Source organism: Gavialis gangeticus, unplaced genomic scaffold, assembly GCF_001723915.1.
Source record: "Gavialis gangeticus isolate Ggan-Ray unplaced genomic scaffold, GavGan_comp1, whole genome shotgun sequence".
NCBI classification, from domain to species: Eukaryota; Metazoa; Chordata; order Crocodylia; family Gavialidae; genus Gavialis; species Gavialis gangeticus.
In genome coordinates this window covers 134,103,206-134,112,225 of record NW_017729025.1, presented here as the reverse complement: position 1 = coordinate 134,112,225, position 9,020 = coordinate 134,103,206, and the positions used below count along the sequence as shown (strand labels likewise).

The 9,020-nt window shown below is 50.3% G+C and overlaps 1 protein-coding gene across 1 annotated transcript in view; it reads left to right on the top strand.

The window, feature by feature from the left end:
* The first annotated feature begins 7,524 nt into the window (after positions 1–7,524).
* The window catches only part of ADM (adrenomedullin), a 10,006-nt gene continuing 8,510 nt past the window's right edge, over positions 7,525–9,020 (top strand). The window contains exons 1-3 of the mRNA XM_019519969.1: positions 7,525–7,997; positions 8,354–8,466; positions 8,850–8,981. Of these exons, the coding sequence (XP_019375514.1) occupies positions 8,369–8,466; positions 8,850–8,981 (230 nt within the window). The 5' untranslated portion in view covers positions 7,525–7,997; positions 8,354–8,368. The remainder of the gene's footprint in view (positions 7,998–8,353; positions 8,467–8,849; positions 8,982–9,020) is intronic.

Below are 9,020 nucleotides of genomic sequence, written 5' to 3'. Positions count from 1 at the left end.
ACGTTGTGAGGGCGCGCAAAAAGCAAGGGCGGGCGGGGCCGCTCGGGCCCCTTGGTGCGGAGGCGAGATCCTGTTTCCCGCGGCCGCCGGCGCTGGGGACGTGCCGCCCTGCACGGGAGCAGGGGGAGCGGCGTCGCGCATCCCCGCCCTGCGGGTCCCGGCCCTCCTTGCCTGGGCGCCGCCTTCGAGGCAGCGCGAGTCCGCGGGGAGACGTGGGGCGGGCAGGGCAGGGTAGAGAGGGAGCCCCCCACGGCCCGGACGTGTCGCTGCCGCAGCCGGCCATGGGGACACCCGCGCTTGCCAGCTGTCCGCCCTCCCCTGCGTGCGGCTCGCTTTCCGGGACAAGGCAATCGGGACTCGTAGGAGAGAGGATCTCTGTTATTAGACCAAAGATATCCTCTGTACTACGAGATCTGATGGCCTTTTCCTCTAGACCAAGACGGCTACAAACTGGAGACCTGAAGCTTTCCGGGAGAGGCAGAGCAGCTCTCGCCCCCCCAGCAGGAAGTCAAAGTCGCCCGCGGGTGTCGTGGACTCAGGGATCAGACGAGGAGGTTGGAAGGGACCCTGCTCAGAGCAGGGCTGTCCCAGCTCCCTCCGCCCAGCCACCGCTTTGTTTCTCCGGCTCTCAAGGATGGAGATTGCACCGCCTCTCCGAGGAGCCTGTTTCAGTGCTTCACTACCCTCCTAGTGAGAAAGTTTTCCCTACTTTCCAACCTAAACTTCCCTTGCTGCAACTTGAGCCCATTGCTCCTTCTTCTGTCATCGGCCACCACTGAGGACAGTCCGGCTCCATCCACTCTCCCGGTCGTTGCTTTAAACGTGACTGGGGGAGGGGATATGAGAGAGAGAGAGAGAGAGAGAGAGAGAGAGAGAGTGTGTGTGTGTGTGTGTGTATGTGTCCCCCTCCCCCAACATGTCTCTCCTGCCTCCCCCTCCTTGATCCGTCCCTTACTGGATCCCCCTCCCCACTGAGGAGAAACGTCCCCTCCAGGAGCCCTCGGGCTGTATCGGACATCGCTATATATAGTCTGTACATGGGAGCGACACCTTTTGTTCTCCCTGCAAGCTCCCCCAGCAGCTGCCAAGATGATGCAGATAGGCAACACGCCCGACATGCCGGGGTTTTGATGCACTGTGCCAGAAACCAGCGTGATAAGCTGCCACGTGCATCCCGATCCTGATTTACAGCACGAGGGGGAAAAAACAGCCATCAATTACGTGGCAATGGTGGGGAGAGCTGAAGCGACAAGTAACAGGCGCTGTTTACATTCACCGCTTTAACTCACGAGGTTTCCACTTACTCCACTGCAAGGAAAGGGAGGAAAAGGATCGCGGTTGCTTAGAGGAGCATGATTTGCCTTGTCGCCCACACCGAATAACTACTACGCTGCACATTTCGAAGAGTCATAAATAATTAGAAGCAACATTTTCCTAAGATACCAAGCCCCAAGAACCCATTTGGATCTTCTCCCTCGTTACTTCCCAGTAGAGGGCAGCATCTTGTATTAATCTCTCTCACCGCCCATGAGATAATAATCAAACTCTCTGGTTTAATTGCTTCGCAGCACAATATTGTACATCAAGGCGTAGCAAGCTTTGGGTTCGGTACAATGCCGCATAGGCTTCAGCAGCGTAGAAACCAATTCAATGTAAACTGGAAACACTTTATATCCACAGCTTTATATTCACACCTTTAACTCTCCTATGAAATATGAACTTTCATATCGACCTAGGAGAAGCTTTACAAACTTTTCTCCAATGCCTGATGAAGGGTGGTTGTGCCCAAAACCTTGCAATTAAAAGACTTTTTTGTTGCAAAAATCGAGTTGGTCTGAAAAAGCTATCACCTCTACCACAAGTTCTGAGTCCTTTCCTATTTCCAGAGCAGGTTCTGTGTGGAGTCATTTGGTTCCCAGAGGCTAGTAGCTAGCATGGTTTGAAAGGATCCATTTTTGAAACCAATGATCAGAATTTTAGGACCATATTTCCCTGAGACTTTTCTAACTGAACCTCACAGAAGTTGTCTGAAATATAGGGGTTTAAAGTCTTATAATGAGAAGACACTGAGATCATTGGATTGAAAGAATTACCGGAGTGGAACATAAGTAATGAAAATATGAATGAAGTCACACAGTATCCCCATGAGGTGAAGAAGCTGGAAGACTCAATGCAGTCACTCTTAGGGTGAAAGAGTGACTATTCACCGTGTGCCCCAAAGAGAACAGAACAATTTACAAGGAGAACTGAGGAATTCTGTATACAACTAAAGTTGCACAGCAGTTTAAATGCCATAAGCAGAGTGTAATTACCTAATTTGGAATGTAACCAGGTTTTAAGGATTAAATTCTCAGCTCTTTCAAACAGTGGCATGGAATATGTAATAACAAATACCAGGATCTCACTTCTGAATCTAATTTCAGAGAGCACTCTTAACAGGAGAGGGTCTCTAATGTTGCTTGGGCATTAACTCACTGTAGACTTAGGAGGCAAGAATGCTACTTACTGAATCACCAGCACTGTTACCAGCCATATCTCACCATTACTAGGTATTTTTTGAGACACACCTAGCTAAAGCATAATTCCTTTAAGCAACTGTAGAAGTCTGGGACCAAGAGAACACTGCTTATATCAGGGGTGGGCAAAATGCGGCCCAGGGGCTAGATGCAGCCCACCGGGCCATTCTGTCAGGCCCGCGGGCCCCTAAAAAATTTAGAAAATTAATATTCATCTGCCCCTGGCTGCAGGTCATGCGGCTTTCGATGGCTTGCCAAAACTCAGTAAGTGGCCCTCCACCCAAAATAATTGCCCTTGGCTTACATAATCAAACAAAAAAGAAAGAGCATGCTACCTTTAATTCACTGAACCACACCCTGTCTGTGCAACCATACCAATGTAGTTGAGCAGCTAAGAAATATTTAGGAATTAATCCTCTCACAATTCCTCACCTCCATTTGGACCAAGACACACAAAGATAAGAGACTTGCCTCCAACCACAGAGGAAGAGACTTGAACCTGAATTCCCAGGCCAATCCCCCAATGATGATGTGATGGGCTAGCTAGTAATGATTTGGCCCAGGGGTTTTGAAAGGGTAAAAGATGATTGGAGGGTTTGGGATTCCCTTTCCTCACCAATCAGGCCCCAGAGACTCACCCTCCATGTCCCCTGATTGGCCTGCCTGGAGGGGGATAAAAGGGGCAGTGCAGCGAGGAAGGGGTTTCAAGGAGCTAGGTCGCCCCAGAAGAACCCGAAGGAGTAGGACCTGCAGGTTGCAGTTGGACCCTCAGTAGCACAGCATGCAGCTGGCTGGAGAGGCTCCCTCTGGGCTCTAGGATCCTCTGTGAGAGGCTGCAGCTAGCAGGAGAGGTTGTCCAGCTCCAGCAAGAAGCTGAGCAGTGACCTGAGAGGTTCCTATCTCTGCTTCTAGCTCCTTCAGCAGGAGATCAGGAAGCTCAATGTGAGGCCAGGGCTTCTGGAAGGTCAAAGCCCCTAGCAGCTAAGACTAGTACCAGTACTGGTGGCTGTGTGGCAGAGTTTCTGCTTGCTGTATGGGAAGTCTGAGTTCAAGTCCCTGCTGGGATGAGTGAAGCAACAAGGAGGAATTCTTGTTGCTGTGGAAAAGGGGTCATTATATTTTCCCTCTTTTCCCCCCTCCAGGTACCTAGGCCCTATATTTCTTGTTATTTGTCATTTTGTATTTCGTGCATTTTATATTTCGCCAACCAGTATTGTTTGTTCTGCTGTTTGTGTTTTATATTTTGTTAAACCTGTCTTTTGTCAACTGGATGAATGTGTATGATTGTAAGTGCCTAATCTTTATTGAATCCTGCCCCCTCGGGGTGTTGTAGTGTCCCCTATACCCCCTGGTTTATACATGTTATGTTTCCTCATTAAAAGGTATATGGTTAAGTCTCCATTGGTGGTCTGGCTCTGCTCTATAGGGGGAGGAGGGTCCCTATACCTCCCACAGCACTTGTGTACCTGCTCTTATGCCTTCAATTGGCGAGGGGGTACATCTTGGAATACCACCTGGGTTACAACAAAATAATCTTTCCTTCCTCAGATGAGGTGGGTTTCATCCTGCTATTTTTCAGTATTAAAAAGGCTCACAGAAATCTAGGTATCTTCATTTTAAACATCACGAGTAAACTATAGACTTTGACTAGACCCTAGGGCCTAACTTTTCAAAAGAATCCAAATTTATTTTGGGGGCCCCAATTTTTGAGCACTTTCTGAAAAATCAGCTCCCTTTGAGACAATCATTGGACAATTTTGAATATTATGGTCCAGAGTCATTCAAGGGGAGGGGGCTGAAAGCAAGAGCTCTACATGTTACATTTGGCTGGCATTTTACATCTTATGTGTCATACAATACTTAGATCCATGCATGCTTTAATTCAGTTGCAAGCTAGGAAGGGTCTGAGATGTTAGGGATCAATCCATACTTGACAAGGTCTGTAGTCCCAACTGACTTTAAGGAAAGATCTTGTGCAAAGAACATGAAAGTTTGCCTGAAAGATTTTTTTTCCCATTGATTGGCAGAGAGTTTAGGGAAACTCTCCTCTTCAGAGCTACCTGTTTAAAGTGCTGTACAAACTAATCCTCACAATCTCTCTCCAAAGAAGGTACACGTTGTAAAGCTCAATATGCATGTGGGAAAGCTGAGACACAAAGAGGTGAAGTAACTTGCCCAAGGTCAACAGCAAATTAGAAACAGGACCAAGATTAAAATTCCAGGCTTCCAGACAGATAGCCTGGCACTGGTTTCCCCACCCCACCATATTTCCCAATTACTAGGAGTTAGTATCCACATAAGAATGGACATCTCCCAGGAAACACAAATCCTATTGTAGTGAGACACTGTCTCACAATTATATTTTATGAATAAACCCCAGGGAATATTTTGTGCCTGTTTTTCAACGAGTAAATAACTTGGCCGTTTAAAAAATAATCTGAACAACTGGAAAGGCACCATTACCTCGCCGTGCAAATGCACTGCTTATACGTCATTTTTAAACGATGTATGCTCAAATAGAACAAAAACAACTGAATTAAGAAAACAATGTTTTTGTTAGATTTACAACCAGTTTTACCTGTCGAAGCCCTTTTCACAAATCACATTGACAAGAAACTGCATCCGGGTTGATAACGTGTGCACCGAGCTTTAATCCCTTATTAGGATGAAAGCACTTAATTACACTGCACCGGAATGAAGGTTGTACTCAACAGACTTCCAGCATGGCACTCTGCCGGGTGTACCAAAGAAAAAGTAGGTTGGAGAACCGTATTGTTTCTACCAAGAATAGGCAGAACATACCTTTTGGCCCAAAGTCTTTGATCAGGGATATTCCAGGTTTTTCCTAAGTGTCTCATGTGCTGGCACTCCAGGGGATATTTGACTGAAACAATGGCCATTGCATAAAATCCTGTCGTCTGACTCAGCAGAGGTAAGATCGGGTTCAGGATGTATTTACTCCTGATTAGGGAAAGTTTTAAGCGGAAAGCTGCCAAGCACTTGAACCTTAGTTGCATAAATTACACCTTTAAAATACATTAGCTTCTCAAAGTCTTAGTATAGTCTTGCCTGTGGCACAAACCCGTGTGAAAACGGTACACGTGCGATGGACGTGCCCCCCTCTCTCTGCTTAACCTTCAACTACATTATTTACCGCTGCTCTGGAAGGTAGTTTGTACAAAAGGCATTGGGACCCCTACTCTGAGTAAAGCTGCCCGGTGTCTAAGCAGGACTAAGCCATAAAAACGCCAGAGTGGAAAGTTCCCACTTGTTTTCCTCCAGAAAGATATACATGTGTTTTTGCCACAGTGACAGCTCTGCCTCTTTCCCTAGAAGAAGCGATCGGCGATAATTGTTTTGCTGGAAATGGAGGAACGCTTCTGCAAATCACCTGCAGCCCAGCTCACCTAACACCCTCCCCTTTGCCAAAAATGGGTGAGTGCGAGTGAAGAGCGGAGCATACACCTGGAGTAAAGTCCATCGCAGGCTTTAGAAAAGAAAGGCGATCCGAACTCGAAGAAATGTAACAAGCAGTCGGGAGAGATGGAGACACAGAATAATTCAGGGACTGTCAAACACGTATTTGAAGTGAATTATAGATGTAATGATAAACAGCTGAAACCCCCCCTACAAGTTTAGCCTGATAACAGAAAGAACTCTTTAGAGGTTGCAAAGCAGTAAATTAATCAGTCGCGGCTCCCAGTTCAGCATGACTTTTCAAAGATAAGTATCAGACACTCGGCTGGTTCTCGCCAGGGAAGGAACACGGTGAGTCACCTGCATTCCAGGGGAAGTCTTCACCCGCAGACCTCTCCCACGTGCCAGACCTGCCGCACTCCCCCCAGGCAGAAGGCAGGGCTGGGTACCGCGGGAGAGAGCATCATAGCACACCCACAGTTCTTGAATAATCCTATGAGTAGGAGCGCGAATGAAATATCCCGGGGGTTGAATCCAGGGTCTCCCCTTGACTACATCTCCATAGCAAAGGCAGCGGGACAGCAGGGATCTCCTTGGGAAGTGTCCGTACCGGTCTAAAGAATTTGCATTGCATCAGCTAGGCTAGGGCTGGTTCAGTCTGGAGCAGACTACAGCGTCCTCTGTTCAAATCGGAGAGAGAAAACAGCTGTAACCTTCACAAGAGCTATGTATCACGGTATTGTAAAAAGAGGTATTCAGGGAACGCGGGCAAAAGCCCCGATACCGGCAACACACGTGCACAATTTCACCATCCTCCTTATTCACAGTAGAGAAGTTAAGCACAGGATAAGCGTAAGTGTAGGAAGATCCGAGTCAAATGGTTCGGGGCAGCTTTCCCCCTAAGCAAAAATTCCCCCACGGTATTTTTGTTATTTTGGACTGTCTCTACTCTAACAGTAATATTTAAACTTCGGAGTGTCAGCTCTCTATATACACACTTCTTCAGGTATATGTATATATGTATGGGTGTACGTGTGTATATGTGTATGCATACATATGTATACGTGTGTGTATGTATATACCTGTATATATGTGTGTGTATGGCTGTATATATATCTATGTATATGTGTGTGCGTGTATGTGGATGTATATACATGGATACGTGTATGTTTGCATGTATAGGTGTGTGTATGTATATGTATATTATGCATGTGCAATATATATGTGGGTGTATGTGGATGTATATACATGCCTATGCGTATCTCCGCATGTGTGCGTGTATGTGGATGTATATACATGGATACGTGTATGTTTGCATGTATAGGTGTGTGTATGTATATGTATATTATGCATGTGCAATATATATGTGGGTGTATGTGGATGTATATACATGCCTATGCGTATCTCCGCATGTGTGCGTGTATGTGGATGTATATACGTGTCTGTAATGTGTATTGCAGCCGACCCTAAGACGATCGCTACTACCCCAGAAAGCAGAGTCAGAAAAAATGACTTCGGATGATCTTCTCACTTTAGTTAGTAAAAAGCCTGGTTCTAGTGAAATGATTCTCTACAATCCATGTTTCACCTTTTTACACATTTTTTTATTCCCAGAGCTGTTTGGCTGTTGCAAGGGATCGGGTCTGGCTAGCAGGCAGAGAGCGAGCGATCCCCTGAGCCGCTGGGGCAGCCCCGCAGGTAGGCACTGGCAGCCTGCTCCTGCCCTCGCATCCCGTCCAGACCCCTGGGCTCAGCCAAGCCTGCAGCACATCCCCCGACCAAACGCCCACCCCCGCCCTGTCTTTGCTAATCGTACATTTCCCCTCGTCTTGGCTGCCCCCCCTCGAAGCCTCGCTGGGGGGGAGGGGCAGACGCGCCGCCCACTTCCCCCGCTATAAGAGGGCGAAGCTGAGCGCCGGCCAGGCAGTGGTTCCTCCTGTGGCACGAGGGAGACTTGAGTTTTTCCTGGGCTTTCTGCAAAACCTTCCTGCACAAACATCACTTGTGGCGTTGGGCTCCGCGGCTGCCAGCAACTTTGCTCTCTGGGATTATCGACACCAGCAGGTACGACCCTTTCTGCGCGGGGGCTGGAGGAAGGGGCATTTCTCCTGGCAGGGCTGGAGCTTGCGGAGCTGCCTCTTGGCACTGACTCCGGGCATCAGCGCCCAGCCAAGCCCGGGGGGCTGCCCGGGGAGGGGGTGCAGGCAGAGCTGCAGCCTGAAGGGAGGAGGGGGCTGCTGCAAGCCCGGGTGGGGGGTACTAGTAACAACCCCGGTCCCCCCGCGCGCTGTCTGCCCCGCTCCTGCCCTGTGGACCCGGCGATCGATGGCAGAGCAAACATGAGCCTTGCCCCCCGCACCGGGGGCTGCGAGCCGAGCCCGTCCCCGTGTCTCACCCCTTGTCGCGCCCGCCCCCGCCAGGTCCCGGCCGCCGCGATGAAGCTGCTCCACGTCGCGCTGCTCTACCTGGGCTCCGCCACCTTCCTGGGGGCCGATGCCGCCAGCCTCGACGTCGCTTCAGCCTTCAGGAGAAAGTGAGTGTCCCCGCTGCTGTCCGGGCTTGGGGCGGGGGGATCCAGACTGGGGGAGATCCAGGCTAGACTGGGCTGCGGGGATCTGGGCTGGGTTGGGGGATCAGGGCCGAGCCGGGCTGGAGGGGACCTGGGGGTGCTGAGGGGATCCAGGCTGGAGGTGGGGTAGGGAGGGAATCGGGGCCGGGCTTGACTAGGGGGATCTGGGAGGCTGAGGGGATCCAGATTAGGTTGGGGGTGTGTGGAAGGGAATTAGGGCCAGGCTGGGCTGGAGGGGCCCCGGGCTGAGGGGGTCCAGGCTGGGCCGGGAGGGATGGGATCAGGGCTGTGCTGGGGGGATGCGGGCTGCGATGCGGGGCTGACGGCCGTGCGCTGCTTGCTCCCAGGTGGGCTCGCTGGGCGCTGTCGCGGGCCAAGCGAGACGTACCGGCTGCCCCCGCCCCGGCCGGTCCGGCCGCCGTGCAGCCCTTGGTGCGGCCCGAGGACGTGAAGGAGGAGGCCGGGCTGTGGCATCTCAGGTGAGGCCCCGGGCGCGGCGGGGGAGGGAGCAGGGAAGC